General features: G+C 40.4%; 1 protein-coding gene across 3 annotated transcripts in view; it reads left to right on the top strand.

Annotated features, from left to right (window-relative positions):
• The window catches only part of myo9ab (myosin IXAb), a 129449-nt gene that overhangs the window by 24621 nt on the left and 81816 nt on the right, over positions 1-23012 (top strand). For all 3 annotated transcript variants that reach the window (XM_062390376.1, XM_062390377.1, XM_062390375.1), the window contains exon 2: positions 7571-8528. In XM_062390376.1, the coding sequence (XP_062246360.1) occupies positions 7638-8528 (891 nt within the window). In that variant the 5' untranslated portion in view covers positions 7571-7637. The remainder of the gene's footprint in view (positions 1-7570; positions 8529-23012) is intronic.

Raw genomic sequence — 23012 nt, 5'->3', positions numbered from 1 at the left:
CTGCAGTAGCAGCTCGGTCTTAAACCAACACCTCGTCTGTAGATGGATTTATATTTGATTGAAGGGCTGAACGTGACTCGTGCTTTAGTCACTCACAGTAGAGCGCTTGATTGGGGTCGACCTCTGAAATTAGCTGTCGATATCACCTCCATAACATTACACCCATTTGATGTTGATGATCAGCCCACATTATTTTTACATGTTGTCATTTGCTTTGTGGCACATAGCATTATTGAGCTACATGCAGAGATTCATAGACCTGGACATACTGTACGTCTAGTTCACTTGCATCGTTATTTTGCAGTTTTGTAGGTTTGAATTTTGTTTACCTTCTCACCTCTGCACATCTGGTCAGTTGTTGTGCGATGTCGTGACACTACCACCGCCCAATGAATTGTTATACACCTTTATGAAGTTCAATGGGAGCAGTTGTAAAGGGCTTGTTTACTTTGCTTAGGGGCACATTACTAATACATCCTCCACGCACATTTTCCTAAAATTATGTGAGACACTACTTTGTTTTCACATATAAATATTTCTCTCTCTAGCAAGATAAGAATGAAATTTAGTTTTAATTCAGCACATTGACAAATGTTTCATGAAACCAAGAAGACCAGAAAACTATAACATTTAAAGTTAACGTAAGGCTGCTTTACTGTTGTTATTTTTATTTTGAAAATGCAGGAATTTCCCAGTGTCTATTTTTATTATTTATGGGTGTTTTCCTGAAAGGTACCAAGGTTCATGTCTTTGTTACATTGTTTACATTTGATCAGGTTTGGTTTGGGTTTCACATTGTAATTTAGAAAGCAGTCAACAATTTTGTATGACATACGTACATCCTGTCGCCATCCCCTTCACGGGCTGTACGGGCTGTACGTATACTTGACAATGATTGGTTTGTTGACTGGCGAGAGTCTGACTTTGGCATGTTCACACTGGGCCGGGTCACAGTCTTGTTGTATAACTGGAGAAAAGGAATGAACCAGTTCATTTCATTAATTTGGCTGAGACTGTAACATTATTATGTTACTACCAGCATCCTCTTTTATCCAAACATTTTATCATTGAAAGCAAAGACTACAAGCAATCCTGTGAGCAGGCTCTGCTTCTTTTCTTCTATAGTTTATTGCGGTCTCAACTTCCTGCAGTTTTTGCGTGAATAAAATAATGACATGTTAAAAAAAAGCATGAAATTGTGAAATAATTGCTCTTTCAACTAAATTAAACAAGCTGTAACCTAACCAGGTAGTTCATATGCTACCAATGGAGTGATCCTGGGTTTTAATTGAAGTACAAGAAGTAGAAAAAACTCTTGTGCTGATGTTAAGTGAACTTGTGTGTGTGTGTGTGTTTATGTGTGTATGAGCCGTGTTCAGGAATGCTGAGGTTTGGTGTTTATTGCTCTTATACCGGTGAGAAGCGACTGTGGGAGAGGAGGGGGTGTTGCTGTTCACCAGCCAGACTCTGTAGACCTGCGCGACCAGCTGAGCTGCTCATCTGCTTTTAATATCCTGGACACAGGCCCGTCTCAGGCACCGCTCTGCACTTTAAGATGATCTTAAACAGCTGGAACTCTTCTTCGTCTTCGTTTTTTAAAGAACAGTAATGTACTGCATGTTTGTTTACTGCAGTAAAATATCAGCTTTTATTCTATTTCTGTGCCAAAGATGGAGCAGTGTGAAAGATGAGAACACCTACAGTGTCCAACCAAGTGAAATAAAAGAGAAAGGCCCAGTTAAGAGCCTGTCTGTACATCCATCCATCCTCTATACCGCTTATCCTTTGAGGGTTGTGCAGGGGCTTTAGCCAATGCCAGCTGACATTGGCCAAGGGGCAGAAACTAATCACAGTCACACATCTACAGGCGATCCAGAGTCTCCAGTCAACCTAAACTGCATGTCTTTAGACTGTTGGAAGAAGCTAGAGTACCTGGGGAGAACTCACAAGCAAACTGTCACAAAACGACATTAACGCTAACCTCAGGAACAATACATTGGACTAATACTGTGTTTTGTGATTCCTTTGCATTTGTAAAGTTCAGCGATAGTTCCTTGGCCATCAGCAAGACCAACATCTGGAGCTGCAACAATCTTAAGCCAAGAAGGAAAATTACATTAAAATTATTGCCAACATTACAACTGGAGTTATTTTGAATTTGCCCTTTGAACTCTTAGAACAATAGGACTGAAAAATATGAGGTAGAACAGTGTTATTAAAAATAGCAGATTAAAAGACATCTAAAACCCAGTAAGTTGTTTCATCAGCAGAAGCCAAATTGCATCAGTTGCGTAGGAATGAGGAAAATTGTAATTTGTGAATATGGGCTTTACAAATACAATTTGATTTAGCAGAACATAATTTTTTTTAAATTCTCTTATGAATCTTAAAGCTTTAAGGTTCTTGTCTACTTCTATTTCAAAATGTCCACATTTGTACTTATACTCAATTCATTTTGGATTCAGTTGGAAACAGTTTTTTGTTACTCATGATGAGTCACCAGATACATTAGAATCTATTGTATCTGGTGACTCATCAAGATTTTTCTTGCATCTAATGATTGAATGCAAGAAAAATCTTAACACTTACCTCAGTGGAAATGATAGTACATCTTATCAGTATTTTATGGATTGTTATTAACAATCAGCCTCAGTCCAAAGTCAGTAAAACTAATGCTGGTTTTCTTCATGCTTTTATCTGAACAGTCTGAAAAGAAGAATGCACTTAATAACATTCCAATAAAGCAGCTAATGGACAAATTAAACCTCACTGGAGACGTCATGGAGGAGAGAAGTGTTTTCTCGAGAGCTTTAGTGGATGATACTTTTATCTTATTACAGGAGAAAAGGCAGTTTCAAACTAAAGCTCGATAGATTTAAACATTGTGTCCTTCTGGTCAAGGCTTGATCTTATTATGTTTAATAAATTAATTTAGTTACAAAAAGATATTCATAAAATGTATATTTTGTTGTAAACAGTAGAGACAGATGCCCAGTGCCACCCAACTCCTCTTCCTCTTTGTATTATCCTGCTTAAACTGTTTGCTGATAAAATAAATTAATCAGCTTGATTTAATGTTTTTCTTTGTAGAATGATAATATACTGAATATTTGTGAGTTTCGGACCTGACAATTTTTTTTAAATTTAATAATTTCCTGGTTATTAACATTGTTTTTTTTTTGCTATTTAAAAACAACATAAAATCAAATAATAACTCATTCATAAAGGAAAAAAACTATAAAAACACTAAACCAGTGACAGTAATTTAAGATAAACCATTACTATTACAATAATATAATCTAGCATTAGGTCAAATCAGGGAATGCGGTATGCTAAAAGTATTTTTTAAGCTTTTGATTCAAAGAAATACTGTTGTTTATCCTCAGGCAGGATGTAGCCTCAGAGCTCTTATTTCAAAAGCGCTGTCCCTATTAGTCTTTAGCCAAGGATGTACCAGAGCGTCTCCATGTGCGAACGTATATTCAGAAGGAGCCCTGTTTTCTAACCGTCAGTTTCTCCCCCTCCAGCTGAGTGACAGCTCTGAACGACCATGACCCGCCAATGAACCTGTCCGCCAGTCCGATGATTGGGGAACACTCTCATTAAGAAATCCTCTCCTCTTCAGCCTCTCTCAGTTTCAAAACACACGCTCATTTCTCCACGTCATCAGTTTATCTCGACATTATGTCAGCGCTTCACATTCAGCCGCGTCAAAACAAGAGAGTAGAAGACGCTCAGGCTTCTCTGCTTCCCCACCACCCTCTTAACTCTTTCTTCTTCTATCATCTCCTCTCCTCATCACTGTATCTGACTCACATCACTTTCCAGGTTCATCTGTCTTCAATGAGCGTTTGTAGTTTTTTTTGCAGTAAATGCTGAACATAGAGTATTAAGGTCACTTCCATCCATTGTGCACAACATGTCTCATGGCTGCCCACTGACTTCCTGAATGGCTTAACTTCATGCAGCTGTTCAAGGCAATGCCAGATCGCCCAGAAAAGAAAAGAAAATTAGGCCAGCGTCATAGCTCCAACTCATGTGACTTGTTACAGCCTCAACTGGTATGTAACCTTGGCTCCTCACTCTGAACTTTGACCTCTGAGGAAGATCCATCAGTCCTGATCACCTGGAGGATTCAACACAACCTTTCAGCTCTTCGTGATGCTCACTCTGGTGCTGTTTTATCAACTCAAATCAAAGCAGGCACAGACAATCACTTTCTAAATAATTACTCTGGAGAAATTCTGTCCAGGGATTTTCTGCTCCTCTTAAAAATAATTGATTAAAGTTTTGTCATTCAAACTCAGGGTTATAGCTTTCTAGGCAACAATGCAGCTAAGGACAAATTAAAGTGGCTGTATATCCATTTTGGGTTAAAAAACAAAAAACTCATTACCAGAAGTAGGGATTTGACTTGCCCTGCTATCCTATAAACTGGTAATCCTTAATATCCTTTTATTTTGGTGACATCTGTGGGGTTTTTGAATGGTATTTACTAGACTGTACTTTATTTCTACTGCAACATCTTTTATGTTTAAGGGAGATACAATTTTAATAGTGTAGGTGTCGATATTTTCTACTCAGCAGCTTGCTGGATTTGTTGTTACTATCTGACTAGAATAGATTTTCCAGTAACCTTTGAGCCCTGAGCTGCTTAGAAAAGCTGCTGCTGTCGATCAATCAGTGATAAAAGGAGGGCAACAAAGGCATATATTCATAATGTATCATAGACTGGATTGTTTCCTGTTAATTCAAAACCTGCTTTTGATTTAGTCAAAGGGAGCAGTTTTGTGAACTCCACCTAGAAGGTTATTTATTTGTCTGTTAGTTAGCAAGATCATGCATAAACTACAGGACGTGTAAGAGTGAAATTTGGTGGCAGAATGTGGTATAGGTCAAGGGAGACATAAAGGACCAAGGGATGGATATAACATATCGATTTTCAACATTTTAAATGATTTCTCAGAAAATAAAAGATCTGCTATGTTATGTGTATGAGTGTGTGAAATCTGTTGCAGGTCCACATACAGATCTGGATCTAGTGAATTTAAATGTGGTTTCAAAAGGGAAGAGACGTATTGTTGACCCTGGGCAGAAGTATAAACTCTACTGAGTTTTTATTTACTTTCTCCTCTTGAATTCCATCTATATCCTGACTTACTCCTGGTTTACGGTTTCAATATTGAATTACAACCAGTATGTTATTGCTTGTACCTCCGACAAGATGGAGTTGGTTTGTAAGAAAGATTATGCAGATTTCCATGAAACCTGATAAAAGTGTGGTATAGCCATTACACTTTCTTTAATATAGCTGGATGAACGTTATTTTCTTTCTCTCTATTTCCCGGAAAATGATTTATGGATCTTGATGAGAAAGTTCAAGCGCATTTATGGAATTATGATGGGGCCTTATTGGAGGTATGTGCTCTGCTAAGTAGTTTTCCTTTGTGGTTGTATCCTGTTCAGTGTCAAGTTACTTTTCTCACATTCATTCTGTAGATATCTGTATCTGTCACTCCTTCACTGCAGCTTGTCTTCTGCCCGTAGCGGTTAACGCTTGAGCAGTGACACGTCGAGGACATGTCGGTTACTGCTGTAATTCACTACTCTCCAGCTTAATGACTCAGTGAAGTAGACTGACAGCCGAGAGCAGCAGCTACAGAGGCAATCTAAGAAGAACCTTGTATTAATTTTCTGATAGTGTAACTATATTCTGCACAATCTTCCGCAGTGTATATGCATAAAATATATTTTTCATTTTCGTCGCCTGAAAGGAAACCACCAGGCAGCACATATCGACCATGAAACCTGGCTGCATTTACATTACTACATAACCGATGTGAAACTCTGACCTTCTACTGCTCATTAGTTTCCCAATCAGTGACTGCTTCAGTAGCAGGGGAAGCTAAGGTTTTTTTGGAATCTTCTGTGCTCTCTGTCATCTCTGTCTGTTTGTGTGCTCTGCCGTCTCTGCCTCGGCTCTGTCTTTCATCCGGCACAGTTCACGTCTTTGTTTCTTACACACACACCCAGCTGCCTCTTCCCTCTCTCTCCCTCATTGGCTCTGTGTGATGCTGGTGTGCTCCTGCAGGCTGATGTGGGCCGACAGAATCGCTGCAGACAGCAGGAGGGAGGGGAGGGTCCGTCTGGGGCGCTTAAAGGACAACTGGCTGCCTCGTCCTTTCCCTTTCTCTCTCTCTTCCTCTGTCTATACAGCACATCCACTTCGGTGAGGTAAAATTTGAAGACAAACAGAAAATTAGAGGGAGGCAGGATGCAAGAGCAATGTGTGAAGATGTGTGTTTGCTTGAGAATCTTTTATTCCTAATGCCATGGCCTCCCTTAGCTCTGTAGTTCCCCATAAACAGCCATACAAACAATAATGGAATGGATTTGATCTGATGGAGTAAAAAGTAAATAGTTGAAGTGTAATGATGCGTTTGTTTATGTCTCTTGGCAATAAATATTCAGTAAGAAAGAGACAGAAACATAAAGAAGGCCTGTAAAAACCCAGCAAAAAACTCTGATGAAATGCACTGACTCAGAAAAGAAATATCAGGGGAAAGAAGTCTAGAACAGAAGGTGAGAGGGCAACTGGCAGTTTATCCTTTATTATAGATTTTAGCTTCTGTTTTTACATTTTTCGCATCTTTAGCTTTTCATCCTCTAGTCTTCTGGATTTCCACATACACACTGATATTGATTCATCTCTGCCCAAAATCCACTGTTGTTCATCATCTGGTTTTTGTGTTTTGTCTTTTCATGGAGACTGGTCAGCTGCAAAACAAAACTATCAGTCATACATTTTGTTGTGTGGTAGAGTTCAAAATGCTTCAATTCCCATATCCCAGACAACAAGCCATGTAAAGGTCTGAGCTACAGTTGCTGGGCAATAAAACAATATCAATAGTTATCTCAGTATAATTTGGACCGATAGCATAATATAGAAAAGGTTAATTATATATTGATTATTTTTATATAAAGCTTAGGCAAAATGAAGGACTTATCTTTATAACAATGACAAATCTAATAAAAAAAAGTTGTTAATAATAAAATAATAAAATATTTAAGTGAAAAATGCCTTTGTCATTGCACATGGCTTTGTGACATGATTGTGATATCACTTTGAATATAGGGTTCATCAATATCTATATATGTGTCATCATAAAGTTGTAGATAATCATCATGGTTTGGGGTTTTGGTTAAAAAGTATAAAAAGTATAAAAAGCTGGAGAGAGAAAATTCAATAGATACAGTTACGACAGCTTGATTTCTGTCTCAGGCTTCTACATATTCAACCTTTTTTTACCACTTCACATTTGAAGCTTTGTTGTGTGTTTGTGTGTGAGAGACAGACCGAAATGGAGTGCTGTGTCCACTATCAACAGGGAAGTGCTGAATTACTTCATTGTACTCTCATTACAGCTACTTTTGTGTGGGAGGTGGCAGCTGTTAATCTTGGCACACTGCTTGAACCCTTGTTGTTCTGTAGTTTTGCTTCAATGTTTAACCTTTTTCTATCCTTCTTTTTCCCATCTCTCTCTCCATTTCTCTCTCTGTGCTCGTCCAGTTGAGATGTCCTGAGTCACTCCTCCAGGCAGAAAAAGGGGTTTGCTGATGGGACCGGCTGCGCCACCATGAGCTTACAAGATGGCGGCTGCAGCTACAGCATGGCCACTGCTAGTGGCAGCATGCGGCGGCGCCTGGAGGACCAGGAGTTCAGCCTGCGGGTTTACCCAGGCACCCTGGCTGAGGGCACCATCTATTGCCCCGTCAGTGCCCGCAAGAATACCACAGCTGCTGAAGCCATCGAGTCCCTCATCGAGCGGTTGCACCTGGAGCGTACCAAATGCTACGTGTTGGCTGAGGTGAAGGAGTTTGGTGGGGAGGAATGGATCCTGAACCCCTGTGACTGCCCTGTCCAGCGGATGATGTTGTGGCCACGAAGTGCACTGGAGAATCGCAGCGGTCTGGGAAGTGGCGAAGACTACCGCTTCCTGCTGCGGGAGAAGAACCTAGATGGATCTATTCACTATGGGGGCAGCCTGCAGATGTGGCTGAGGGTGACTGAGGAGCGCCGGCGCATGGTGGAAAGGGGCTTCCTCCCCCAGCCTGCAGGGAGCAACCCTCCGTCCGACCTGTGCTCTCTCCCAGAACTAACTGAGCGCGCCATTTTGGAAAGCCTCCGTGCGCGTTTCCGCCAGGAGAAGATCTACACCTACATTGGGAGTATTCTTATTGTGATTAACCCGTTCCAGTTCCTGCCAATCTACAATCCTAAATATGTCAAATTGTACGACAACCATGCTTTGGGGAAGCTGGAACCCCACATTTACGCTGTAGCGGATGTGGCGTATCATGCAATGCTGCAGCGAAGAAAGAACCAGTGCATTGTCATTTCTGGTGAAAGTGGGTCTGGAAAGACCCAGAGCACTAACTTCCTTATTCATCACCTGACGGCCCTCAGTCAGAAGGGGTTCGCCAGCGGGGTGGAGCAGATCATCCTGGGAGCTGGGCCAGTGTTAGAGGTAAGAAACTCACAGCATCTGCAGCTTGGTAAACATTATCCCTTAAATCAGATGGAGGCTTGTCTCAAAATCTTTGGTGAATGTTGCTTGGTGATGGATAAAACCAGGTAAAGCGATACAAATGAAGACTTTGAACCATTTATTGTTGTTGTAGCATTTTCTACGTGAGTGACTTTTAACTGATTGTCCAGTATTACTTTAAGACCAGCCCATTTGGGTCTAATAGCCATTTCCATGTTGGAATCTTCCTAGGAACCGTTTTATTACCTCCAAGGAGACTATCTTTTTTTTCCCCTTTCCGTTTGTTTGTTGAAAAATATGCTTATATTTATATTTTCCATGATATTCGAAGTATAATCTTCGTTGACAAATATAAGAAACTACGGTGTCTCTGCATGTGTTATTGCAACAAGCTAAGGCCAAGCTGACTGTAATTCATATGTTGTGAATTAGACACGATGGTTGTAGAGAGGAAGTGACAAAAGCCTGATGAAATCTGAGGAGAAGTCAGCAGGTTATTTCTCTGGCGCTGGAATGTCAGTTTATGAGACGAGGCATGAAATGGATTATAGAAATGTCCCTCTGAAACTGGAATGCCTCCGCATGCAGGGCAACCTATATTTAGCCCTGGATTTACCACATATGACTCTTATATATATATTATTTGATCTAGAAATGGGATTTATTTCTGTGGTGTCCAAAGTCTGCATTGATGGGGGAGGGAAAAAGTAATGGAATGTCACCTAATCCGTCCTGGATTATAAATCAATAATGGATTATGGAAATTCATTGGGAATTTCGTGTCTGGTAAACCATGACGGATTCAAGGGCACATGTTTTCCTCAGCCTGATGAATCTGTGAGCCATATACCAAACACATTGTTGTTTCCTGGATGCAATTTTGTTCAGCTTCCTGTCAGGACGTATGGGAATGTCCTGTCAGCACGCAGCTGTGCATGTTGACACCATGTGGATCCCATGTGGAGGTCAGTACAGTGAAATAGTGAGGCTATTGTACGGACAGTTGAATATATGGTTTGTCATCTGGAAAACATGAATCACCTTTTAGACCTCCTCGCAGTTCTGGGGATAGAAAGCTATGAGTGCAGCTGCTTCTAGGTTTTCACTTTCGTCACGTAAAGAATAAATAGCCTTGGACCTTTGTTAAAACCTCATTTTATTCAAAATCTAAACTTTGGTGTTCTTCTGCTTCATATAGTAAGGAATCTGTTGCATGATGATAAACCATCGATATTTGTGTTAAAAATGACTGGTAGCTTCAGCCCAGCTGTGGTTGACCCTGAATGTCACATGGCCACAGTTGCACTTCTCTGCAGGTGATGATTTAACAGACTTCTGCACGAAAACCTGTCGGGACTCAGATGCCTGAGGTGACAGCGGTTTGCGACAACTGAAAAGGCTTGTTCTTGATAACAGCAACGATAGGGGAACACTGGTCTCTGAGGAACTAGATACTGTACAGGGTGGGGGGGGTATTACTGTGTCCTGTGTTATCACTTCCCCATCAGTCACCTGTCTCACCAAGGTGTGACAAAAAAGGTGCCGACAAATAAGTGAAAGGGGCATATGATGTAACACACCAAACAGTATACACAATTCATGGCTCCAATCTACTATGTTTGACGCAGTCTGTTCCTCGTGCTCATGTTGATAATATGCGAGATGTAGGAAACATAATTAGAGCAACACAAGAACAGATATTTTATGGAATTTTTTTTCTTATTTTGCTAACTTGTAGTGTTTCAAGATATTTTCACCTCATTTTATAAATCTCACACTGTATCTGTAAACATAAAGTTACAGCCAGCCATAAAGTCTGTAAACAAGGGGAAAGAGTCAGACTCTCTCAATTTATAAATAATTAAATCCAGGTGCCTGCACCACTACCGCTCACTAATGATCACTGTGACATTTCTTGTTTGGTACGTACAAAAAGCTTTGCTGAAGTTCTCGGAGTCTTCATTTTTATTCTGAAAACTACAGCAAGAGATTTCTCCCCTGTAAAATGGCATATGGACTGTTTTTCTGCATAGTATTTCCCAGCTCTCTTCGACAGCTGAACATGACGTCCACATTAATGCCCCTTATGAATCACATGAACACCAGCTGTATTACAGGCTGCTGCGTGCCTGACATGTTTCTGCGGGATGAAAACTCTCTGGGGTATAAAGAAGTTTACCGCCGGCCAAGGCACAAGGCTGCAGAGCCGGACAAGTCAAATTCTTTGGCTCTCACAAGTTGTAATGCCAATTACAGAACCATTCCCTCTGGTCAGATGCTGCCGCTGCTGCACAGAGGCTCTGTGGCAGTTGAGTGTTCGACCTGAGGCAGAGTCGGGCTGAAAATATGAGGTCAGTGGGGCTTAGATAGATTACAAATTCATGCCAGACTGGAAGACGTATTACAATTATGGTCAATTTACTGGTTCCCTGATGTGATTAGAAGCTGCCAGCTCCTTTTTGTCTCCATGTATAAAACTACTATCTCTTTAAGTGACTCCATCTACTCTAGTCTGCCCTCTAAATGGACGTGCTCTTTCTTTATTTGAAGTCAGAATTTATAAATTCATATAAATAGTTGGGCAGGCTACTTGAAGAATATAATTCTTACATTTTCAACAAATATCCCATTTTCTTTACTAATTTTTAAAGATTGTTTTATGTCATCTTTACAGATATAAACCCCAAATTTGTGATTTTGGACAACACACTTATCTCCAGAGCCTCCATGCTTACATTAACTGAAAACCTTTTATGTATTACTTCCGTTTATTTGGAAATATGTTTAGAGCTATATAATAAAAAAATAATTATCGATCCAAAATAAGGATCCAAATATTAACTGCGGAAACTGTAATTCTCAATTATTTTGGTGCAGATAGGCATTAAGGGGCGGATCCAGAATATTTGTATAACATTTTTAACTGTTCTCCCAGTGATTAACTAATCCATGGGAACTGATATCTAAGTGTGTGTACAATGTGATGCAGTTTAATTGAGACTGTTGGGCCTTGGCGGAGGTATGCGCTCCACTGAGTGACATTCCAGTTTAATAATTTAATGGTTTCAGTAGTTTTTCATGTAAAAAGCCAAAACATGTACTTGCTCCAGCTCTTTCATTGTGATGATTTAATCCTCTTCTCTATTTTACTTTACTCTTTATTGATTTATGATCTGAATCTGAAATAGCGATGGGCACATTTCTTTGACATTTTGTTTATCCAACCATAAATTTAGAATGTAATCGTAGATCCGTCAATAATGAAAATAATCATTAATTGTTGACATGATCTATTCTGTTGACACAAATGGGAAAGAAATATGGCCTTTTAAATCCAGATTCCACAGCTGAGAAGTCAGAGATGTGAAGGGATCTAACCTTGAAAAGAAACGTAAGAAATTTGGAATTTGGTTAGAAAAAATAAATCATCTGAAATTGCACTTTAACTCACACACATTTACCCGCATTAGAAAGTTGGTGTGGATTAAAAGTGAAAACTTATCTCAGGATGAGGAATGTCTCAGTGGCAGGAGACAAGGTTGGACCTTATTTTGAGGACATTTGTAAAAGAGCCTGTAGACGCAGATAAATCATTCTTTTCGGATTCACTTAAGAGGCTTACTGCCAACTGGATGAATGGAGGGGGATGGGAAACGGCAGGCAAGTGATTTTTTTTATTTTTTAATCTTCATAAATATTTTAAATAAGTTATTTTAAGTCTTGCTGGCACCACGTTTGACTGACAACATTTAGATATGAACCGAGTCGGCACACAGTGTGTTCTCTGAGTCATTCAGGCAGAGAAAGCTTCTGTTTTCTTTGGGGAAACCAAGGACACGCTTTTTATGAAGTAAAAATAAAATGGTTTGTTGCAGGCAGTTGGATGCTGATGCTAAAATGTGTTGCCATGCTCTTCTTTCCTTCCACTTCTTCACCTCTGGACCTCTCTCCTGTTCGTGCCTGTGCACTGAATCCACAGGAGCGGTTTGGCCGTCAGCCCTGTGCTTCAAATCGGGTTGATGCCGAGCACAAGGTCAACAGCACCGCAGGCCGAGGTCATTCATTTATCCAGTGCGGACGACTCTCACTCCGACACTGCAAGAGACATGAGCAAATAATAGTACAACCATACAAGATAATACACACAACTAGCTCATGGCAGAACATGAACATGACAAACAGGGAAATAATCAGCTCGGTAACACTGACATAAGCAGAGATTCACTTGCTAGAGACTATATTTTCTTGTTCTTTCTGCAATATATCATCCTTAAACTGTCACATAACCCAACACGTGATATCCATATTAATGCTCAGCTATTATTTTCCACTGCTGACAACCATCTCTCCAAAATCTTTCGTCTCCCTACTGTGCTGCACCAACATGCTCAGCTGCTTCTGGCTATAATATCACTTTATTTCTGATTTAGATTAAGAGACTTTTTTTATCAGTACACTCTTTAAGGGAATACAACTTTTTTTCAACAGTTAACTGAAAACGTGAGGAAACATTTAAATGTAGGAAAGCTGTTAATACTTAGGGCTGGAAATATCTTAGTAACATATTTGTCTCGCTACATTTTGAATTCAATTAAACTGTAATTAAAACCTGCCTGAAAAATGTATTTCTGGTTTATTGTATTGTAGTATGAAGTATTTTGTGTGTTATCTTGCTGTAATATGATATCAACCTAAATAAGTGTTATAATTAGGGCTACAAGTGGCGATTATTCAAATTATGAACTAAAAAGGCTTGAAAAGAACACATACCTCTGCCAGGACTTACTTTATTACCATATTGCATTTAGATCAATTTGTATTAAGATCAGATACATAAATCATGTACACAGAACTGTTCTGCACACTGCTCCCACTAAATGCAACAAAATATCCATTCTGTATACCTGAAAGGAATATTTGTTACAGTATAGTAACTCAATAAAGATCATCTACTAATAAAAATGTTATTCACAAACTCTGGATCATTTTCTGGACTCACAATTATTTTTGGTGGTAATTTCCTTGAGAAATTCACGGAAAAAAAAGAAGCCCCATCTCTCAAAGTTAGTAAGTGAGTAAAAATCTGTTTTGGATCAGCTCCAAAGGTTAATGGGGTTTCCCTAATCTAATGCATCCTTCTAACAAGTTTCATGGTAATCTGATCAGACGTGTTTGTGTTCTGCTAACAACAAACAAACAAACAGTGCATGCAGATGATAAAATAAACTCAGGTCAGTTTTCATTTCTGTTATTTTTGTGTTGAATTGATTCAGTGTTTCATCGACACAGTGGAAAATGTGCAGAATTCTTCCTAGAGTCTCAGCTGATGTCTTCATGTGACTTGTTCTGTCTGACAAACCTGCTCAGTTTAAAGCACATAATGAAGAAAGGAAACAAATCCTAACAACATAAGAGCTGAAGCAGACTCATCTTAAGTGTTTTTTCTTGAACATGATTATCAACAATAATATATTTTTCTTTCTTTTCTTCCTGTTTCAACCGTACAACCTAGTCCCACTTGCATTTTGTCATAAAGAGCATTTTTATCATGTACACAAACTGCCAGCTTATGGTCGTGAACTTTACTCCGACAGTGGAGAAGGTGACTCTTTGCGACTCGGTGGCTCTTCTTGTAAGTACACAGTAGCGTGTGTTTGTGCACATGTTTTTGTGTGTGTCAGTTAGCTGACTCACTGGGACAGAGCACACTCAGCTGTATTGTCTTAATTGACAACCTTGACGGACTCATCGGCTTCTGTTTCCATGTGACCTATTGGCAACAGTGCTGCATTTGTAGCCACTGGACAAAAAGTGTGCATCTTCTCAGAAATACAGCGGAACAAAACCTTACATCACGCTGGTATCATCCTGACTGTTCTTTATAAGCCGGCTCACGAGAATCATTTCTTGTCCTTAATAACGAACCGCAGATGGTCAGTAAGTGCAGCCGTGTGTAATGTGAGCTGCCATTAGAGCCAGGTGACAGGGGAGATCTGACTGTACAGCGGGACAGTGCAGACGGGAAGACAGCTGGCACCTAATGGGAGGACGTGGCTCCTGTGGTCATTGGGTGTATTCTGGTCAGTGCAGTCATCGGATCTCAGATCTTTTTTTTTCAGCCAATTAGTCAGTCAATGTTCATCTCTAATCGTGTTGCAATTTTCATGCAAACTTGAGAGCTCATCTTAATATATTTAGCTTGATCATATATATTTGATATTTTGTTTGATAAATGATAAATTGACTATATAGTGGTGCGATCAATCTATAATCTGTTGGCATAAAGGAAAGAAAGAGTGGTTTAACAGTTCAGATACCATAGCTGAGAACTCAGAACTGTGAATCTATGTCTGACCACTAAAAAAAACAGAAATACATTTTTGTTCATTTTACTTTTTTTTGGATTAATGTACGATTATTAATAAAATAAAAAATAGGTAAGTTTAGGGGAGGTTTTGGAGTGTTTATAATTTCCTGCAGATCCAAATTCAAATCGGGATCTAGTGGTGAGAAATGTAGTTTCATAGGGGTGTAGGTTTTTTGTTGTTGCTATTTGGTGAAAAAAAGAGCTAGAAACCTGTAACTACCAGAGCAATGTTCAACTGAGAAACGTAATGTGACCTAAGCTACGTTGTATAAGACAACTATAAGGGACATCATCAGCCTCCTCCAGCCAATCAGAGCACAGGATCAGTTGAAGGTCGTTAAGGTCCGTGTAGCAGTGAGGTCCCCACTAATATTTTACACTGCATTTCTATACAGCAATAGACATCTGTGTGAGGGACATGTTAACACTGTGTTCATGGATTCACACCTTCCCTACTTGTGTTTGAGATGAGATGTAGTTGGAGGACCGGTCAGGGGATGGTGAAAGGTTGTGTATTGTGGGATTCCCCCTGTGGTCAGTCGGCCATGTAGTGTGAACTCATAATGAACTTCAAGACACCTGATCGCGGAAGTCACAGTGTGAACACTTCTTATAAAGCACAGCACAGAAATGAGAGCAGTAAATTAAGTTATTTTAGGATATTCACAAATCATCTTTAAGATCGAAACTTCTTCAGCTGGTTTCTCTTCAAGTCATCGAGGTTCGAACGTACCTCGGCTCATCAGGCTGCATGTGCTTGTACAAGCTAAAAAAACACAAGATACTTGACCTGCTGTTGGATTATCGTAAATAGAGGATGACCACTAAATTGGCATTGAGTGATGAGTCTGGGAGAAAAGAAAAGCCTCTGTGACTCATGTAAATTGGACAGACTTCTACACAGACTCATAAATTTAAAAGAAACGCTGGGATTTTCCAAAGAGCTCACAGTCTGCATTGGAAACAGCCGTTATTTATCTCATCATTTTGGATACATTCAGATTCAGTGGATTCAGGGTCTTGTCTCGTTCAAGGTTGTTTTTCAGGTGCTGCTGCTGATGGACGCTTGCCAGCGGCGAGTGGTCTGCATTGCTTTCCTGTCAATAAGTGTTGAGATAATCTTAAAATAATTTCTATACTAAAAATATTGTTATTGTGTAACTGATTTGTGTTTAAGTAATTGTCACTTGAAGAGTAAAGGCAGCTCATCCTTAAGATTAAGACGTGTCAATAGGGGAGCTGGGATCATGCATCCCTGCGTCAAATCCTCCTGAAGGTGCACTCAGGCTTTGAGACTGACCCCAGCTGTGTGGTGCCGTGTCAGGAGACTGAGGGTCCACAGGGGCCGGACTACAGCATGTCTTTGTTCTGTTGGTGTGGCAAGAAGACCTGCCGGCTTGCCTGCTTGCTGCAGAAGTAGCTGAGAAGACCTCCCCACCTTCAACAGATGGTTCCCATCCGTATGTCCCCCCTCCTCTTAACCGAGCTCTGAGGGAGACGACCTGTCTACCGTGGCTGATAGATGGCTCCAGGTAGTGCCTCGGCCCCCCTGGATTTAAAAGTCTGTGAATACAAAAGCCTGTGTATTGTATAGTGTGTGTCTGGGCTTGAGAAGCTGCTCGATAACTTTATCGGACACAACAGAGCCTGAGACTGAAAAGATCTACTCGGTAAAGCTTTAAATTCCTTGTAGCCTGGACATACGGACACATTTACTGTACATAAGTACCATGGCTGCCTTGGGTGAACCCACTGACCCTGATAGACCAATTGAAAAACTTATGCCTGTGACGTGGCTAGTGGTTTGGCAGAGGAAGTACTTATTACTTCACCTTCGCTCAAGGCAGGAGTGTTTTGAAGGGGAGCTGTTTTTATTCCCACTTGAATGAGGACAACACTGTTCTGCACTACTTCCACTGCTCAAATTCTCTCTCTCTCTCTCTGCGTGTGTGTGTTTGTGTGTGTGTGCACGCCTGTCAGAACGTGTTTATGGCCAGCGCTCCCAGCAATAGGAGTGTGTCCTTGGTGTTTAAATCACAATGAGACGTCCAAAAGCTCTCTGCAGTATTTAGATTGGTGTCTGCGGAGGAAGGAAACGCTGGTTTTATCACTGTGGTCCTGTGCACCACGGAGTGCCTCCTTCTAGTGAATGGCCACATTAGCTTTCATTCATCATTTGCAGACGTTGGAGTTTTGACATGACTGAGCAAGCATCCCTCTCTTGTTTTAGTAGCAGGCTTTGTAGCATGTTGAACAAAGCCCTCTGTCCAAGTTGTTGACTCTCGTGGCTCTTCCTGTGCAGACTGATTTTGTGCATTGCGTTTCCAGAGCTCGTCTAAATCCCAGCTTTTCTCCAGCAGCAGCAGAATGAGTCCTCCTTTCAGTGCACGTGGCCTAACAATAGCCGCTGTCTTTACCTCAAAGGGGTCGTCCGTTGTCTAGCTATCGTGGGTGTGTATTGGCTATATCCACGTAGCCCACCTCGGGGCCCTCCATGTTCCTGTTAGCCATTGAATCCCTATAATGCGTATCCTCTGGGCAGCGAGCCCTCTTCGAAGCGCTCCCACACATCTGCCTGCTGGATTATCCCCATCTCCTTCTCGCTCTGTCTTTCTCTGCTGCATTCCCTCTTTACAGCTCAGTACATCTCAGTACAGTGTGTATTTATCCCTGCAGACAGCTGTGCACGGTGCACTCTAATGCTCTGTGGTCGTATACTGTTGTTGACCTGGACGAGCTTCAACCCAACATCGGCGGCCAAGTTTTCTTTTCTTGCTCTCCTCAGCCTGGAAAATTAATTTCTGCTGTTTGCTCAGTCAGGTCTAGTCCTCTGTGCCTGTCACTTATTTATATCCAATATTTTGACTGTGTCTTTGAGCAATATTTGAATGTCTCACTTAGAAAAAGCTGAGTCGTTACACAGACTGTCCATGTCTCATGTTCAAGTGTAACATGATTGCTCAAATTTGTTTGTGAGACAGAGTTGAGGATTCTTTGTGATTTCTAATTTACTCAGAGTAACTTTGGATATGCAACTAATGATTATTTTCACTATTATTCAATCTTTTGATAATTTGCTAGTAGTCTATGAATCATTTGGGTTGCAAAACATAGAAAAGAATGAAAAATACCGGCGGATACTGTCATGAATAAAAAAATGGGGGGGGGGGGGGACACGTCTTGGAACACAGTATATTTTTGTGTTGGCAGCAATGCCAATATGTTTTATTTGGTTGGTAGATCATGTTGAGCTGGTCATTTCAGAAGTAGCTCAGATGCCTATAAAGTGTGGGCAGCCCTGCTCTAAAAGATCACCTAAATGTAAAATCGACAAACAGTAACAGTAATTAAGCTTTCTTAAACCCTAACAAATGTCATTTTGTGTCCCAGACTTTGCTGCTTATGCATCCTCTGATTATAATCTAGGTTTCTGTGTCTAGTTTTTTTGTAATGTCAGATTTCAAAGATAGTTACTTTTCCATCTGAAACATAAAGATTATGTGCTGACACACAGCACAGTCAGTAGCTCATGTCTTTCATGGTATAATCATGTAGTGGTAGTGCCTCATCTTTGTGTGAATGCACCATGATTGTCAGCCATTGTGGTGTTTTCCTGATCACTGTGGCAGATGTATTTTACTTTTGTAAAATATTTATTCTTAGGTAGCATAAAAAAAACATAATTTCACTGTTTATAATATAAAAATACAAGCATGTTAATGTAGACTCTCTGATTTAAGTGTATTGCATACAAACATCTTCTCTTACATGTACCCTGACCAATTGTGGTATTATTTAAATATCCCAAAATAAATTTAAATATCTCTGACTGTGGAAGAGGAAGCCATGTATCACATCTTCCTCTTGTTGCCCCCTTTTTTTTTCTGTCGGACTCGACATGACTCCACCCACCAGATTTAGTGAAAGACCTGGACAGGAAATTGATCGTCCAAATGGGCCTGATTCAATCTGAGCCTGCTTACGTGGTGTTGCAGCAATCAGAGCCAGATGAGATTACAAACATTAGGAGTCTTAGTTAGACTCGAGGCCATCTGGGCTGATGGCAGCAATTTAGCAAACTGGATCTGCGCAAGTGATCTTTTCTATTTGAATCTGTTAACTGCAGTGTCATGAATCAAGCAGGGGATTTAATCTGATTAAGCATCATTGATCAAATTAAGGGGTGTTCTATTTCAAATTGTGATATTTCTCCTTCAAGACGATGTGAAGTTTCTGTTGCTCACTATTTCTTTCCTAGAAAGTTTTCGTGTTGTTTAAATTTGCATCTGTCTCATGTTGTGCTCCCCTCTCTAACATACAAGAACCAGTACATTACTGATTGCCTTTCCTCTGTGTATTCTGCGGTGGTGATCCACCCTTTGAGGAGTTATTTTAACTTTGCAGAGAAAACAAATCCAGCTTTTGTTTGTGAGTTTCAGGAGAAGGTTTACCTCAGACTGTAATTGGAAGCTTTTGTGCATGACTGCAGTGTATGATGATGCACAGAGGACCAAAACTCAGAGAGGGATTTTAGATTTGATAGAAAATTAAATTTTCCACCCTGAAGCATCACATGTGGACATTTGAATCTCTGTCTGTGCTGGAAACACTTTGAAATAAACAATGGCAGTTTATAAAAGTAAGGCAGAAAATGTTTATAACTTAAAACTTAATTATTTAAACCTCTTCTATGGTGGGAGTAGATTTTCTGCTTTAATGCGATTATGTGAATAAAGCTTTACATACAAAATTTTAATGTAGTTCTAGATTAAAGTCTTTTGTTTTTTTCCCAGTTTTGGCTTTGAGTTATTCGTGCAGTAGTGGAGTCCATTACCAAGGATGTTCTTTCTTGTGGCAGCTCCGGCTTTGTGAGGAGACCCCTGTTGTGTTGAGCTGTGCAGCTGAAACCCAACTTGTTTATATTCACTTCTCAGCTATAGTAATTACAACTGTGAATCCATGCACGAGCATTGAGCTTTTTTATCCTGCCACTCCTGCTTAAGAGATACATCTGTGTCACTTAGTAGAAGAAGTTTGTCTCAACATGTAACAGGTCATCTGACAGCTGAATTAACTTTTTTTGTGACCACTGGTTAGTGTACTGATTCACATCTGAAATCTCTGATCTGTTCACAGAAAGTGATTTGCGGGCTGGCGTGACCGTAGTTTTTTTTTTTACAGGCTACTTGACTGTTAAAACATACCTGACATTTGTACATGACTGGAAATGTGTTTAAAATGGCAGATTTTTGCAAATTTTCTCCTATGGCAGATTTCTGTTTGTGTGCGTCTTTGTGAGTCTCTATAGCTGCTTCCAGACATGCACTGAGCTTCAGAGATTCGCTGCACTTTTTCCAGAGGAGGTGCATGTGTGAAGGCAATCCATTGAGAGCCTCGAGATTATTATTATTATAATACAGTGTTATTTATTATTAAATTATTATATGATGACTTTATCCGCCTGGCCTCCTGGTATAAAGCCTGTAGAAAGTCAGGAGAATCTAGTGTGAGAAAACTGCATGGCGATCCCCTGCTGGATTCACTGCAAGGGAGCTTGATGAGTCTTCTAAAATGCAACAGATGCAAAGATTTAGAAAAATTCTAAGTCATACACACCGAAGACACAGATGAAGATGTCTAGAAATGTTATGGTGATAAGAGCCGACACTGGTGTCCGTGTGTTGTATAGAAAAGTATAGAAAAGCAGCAGCTTTTTATCTGAATTCATTATCTTCGTATCTTTGTGCATGTTAACAAAACACTTTACACATGAACCTCATCCATCAGGTTTCAACAGGCCTGTGGAGACACACACACACACACACACACACACACACACACACACACACACACACACACACACACACACACACACACACACACACACACACACCACGCCCACACCACGCCCACCTCTTCTCTCCAAATATCCCAATGAAGATGAATGAATGATGGGATGAACGGTGCAGATGTGCCTTTTCAGCGTGTGAGTGGGTTGGTGAATGAGACTGCTGGGAGTGGCTCGTTGTAGTTACAACATGTTCCTATAGTTTTTGTCATTGCAATGTATATGTGGGTGTGTGTGCCATGCTCTTGTGTACAAAGCTGCACTGAACTCACCTGACAAAGCAAAGAGTGTTGTATTCATGCTCTTTCTTCCTATCAATTGGTAGTTTACCATCTATTTTACTTTACTTTTCCCGATCCCAGCTCTGTCTCTCTCTTCATGGGGAGGATACACATAGAAGTTAGCGATCGTATCCACTAGCTAAATGAGTTGTATTCAATTTAATCATTATTTTATCAACCCCTTAATCAATAATAATCTTGCACTAAAATTAATTTAATCCAAACAGGTCGTTTTTTTTGTATGTTGTGCTTCTTTGAAAAGAGGAGTTTGGGAACAGTTTGATATTTTGATCAGTGCCCTTTATTAAGTCTGTTCTCATCTATACTCTGTTGCTGCACTTACCTAACACTCCCCCATGGGAGTCATTAAAGTTTGTTCATAGTGGAGCCACCCAGTTGTGTTTCTCTGTATTTCTAAGGACTCATAAGAAGAAAAACTTGGAACTTTTGAAATGAAGGATAGTTGTGAGTAACATTATGACGATAATCTCTATATGGAATCTCTATGCTAACAAGCAGAGAGTAAGGAAGCAAAGTTTCAATCAAAAAACGGGGCTGAAAAGAATCCAATCCAAATTCAAGTGTTTTGAGTAACATTATCCAGCCCCAAACAAATGTAATATATATATGTAATATATCATAGTATATCTGAAAATAATGTGTTCTAACTGCAGGGAGTGATGGATGTGGTGCATAGTCCTGGTGTCCTTGCTCTGTTGGGTTAGGGTTATCCCGGCAGATGCTCACTGTGTGTTCCCAATGATGCAACAGCCCCGCAGAGAGAGGATGAAAGCTCTCTGATGCAGCACCCAGCCTCCCACAGCCTTTATCTTCTCTCCATCCCACCCACTCCACCACAGCCCTGCGGGCTCATGGCACATGGGGGTGGGGTACCAGAGGAAGAGGAGAGCGAAAGAAGAGAGAAGATGAGAGGAGGAGGATGAAATCCTCATTTAAATAATGATGAGTGGGAGAGTTGCTTTCAAGCAAGCAGTGCCCCAGTTTCAGGAGGTTTTACTAAAATCGAGTTGAGGCTGGTAACGCAGATTTGACTCTCCTCGAAAGCCGTTTCTGCTGATATGAAGCTGTGCAGCACAAACACTTCCTCCAGGGGTTATGGCAGTTCTCATGCCACATCCAGTTGCCTCTCACCTCCTTAGCAGCTTGTTCACCTTGTAAACAAAAGGCATAAAGAAAGTGTGTGAGTGCCCTTTGAGCTGTGAGTCCTGCAGAAGTCCTTTTAGGGAGTTAAATAGGTCAGATCTGCTGCAGTCTGGGCTGTTTATCGCTTCCTCCCATTAAACACTGAACAATCACTACCCTGGTTGACGTTGGCGGCAATCACAGGGCAGAGGTCACGGATGATGAGCAGTGTAGAGTCCCTGGACATCACTCACTAAGCAAAATGTGTTCAGTGCCTGAAACTTAAACTATTGTTTTTTGTTCTTGGTCTTGTAAACCACTGGGAAGAGTTAACATGTTCTCACTGTGCCTGTTTGATTTTTCTCTGGCTTCCTCCAGCTTCCTCCAAAGATATGAAGATTGGGGTTAGATTAACTAGAGACTAAATTGTACGTAGGTGTGATTGTGATTAGTTGTTTGTTTCTATGTGTCAGCCCTTTGATTCGCTGGGGACCTGTCTAGGGTGTACCCTGCATCTCGCCCAATGTCCGAGGCGATTGGCTCCAACTCAACCGTAACCCTCAAAGGATACGCAGTGTTAACGATAGATGGATGGATGGACAAAATATATTGCACGATAGTATGTCATATGTCCTCTGTGACTAATTTGAGCTAATATATGTGTTTTACATTACCTGTACGTATAACAAATAGAAGGAGGGTACTCAAGAAGCCTTTAAACAGCAACAGTACAACGACGAAGTATTTGTATAGTAGTATTAGTACGAAAACGACTTTAAATGTTTTTGACATTTTAGACATAGAGTGAGCCTTTACTGTTGTAA

Source organism: Platichthys flesus, chromosome 6, assembly GCF_949316205.1.
Source record: "Platichthys flesus chromosome 6, fPlaFle2.1, whole genome shotgun sequence".
NCBI lineage: Eukaryota > Metazoa > Chordata > Actinopteri > Pleuronectiformes > Pleuronectidae > Platichthys > Platichthys flesus.
The sequence above is the reverse complement of the archived record's forward strand: the minus strand, read 5'-3'. Positions and strand labels throughout refer to the sequence as shown.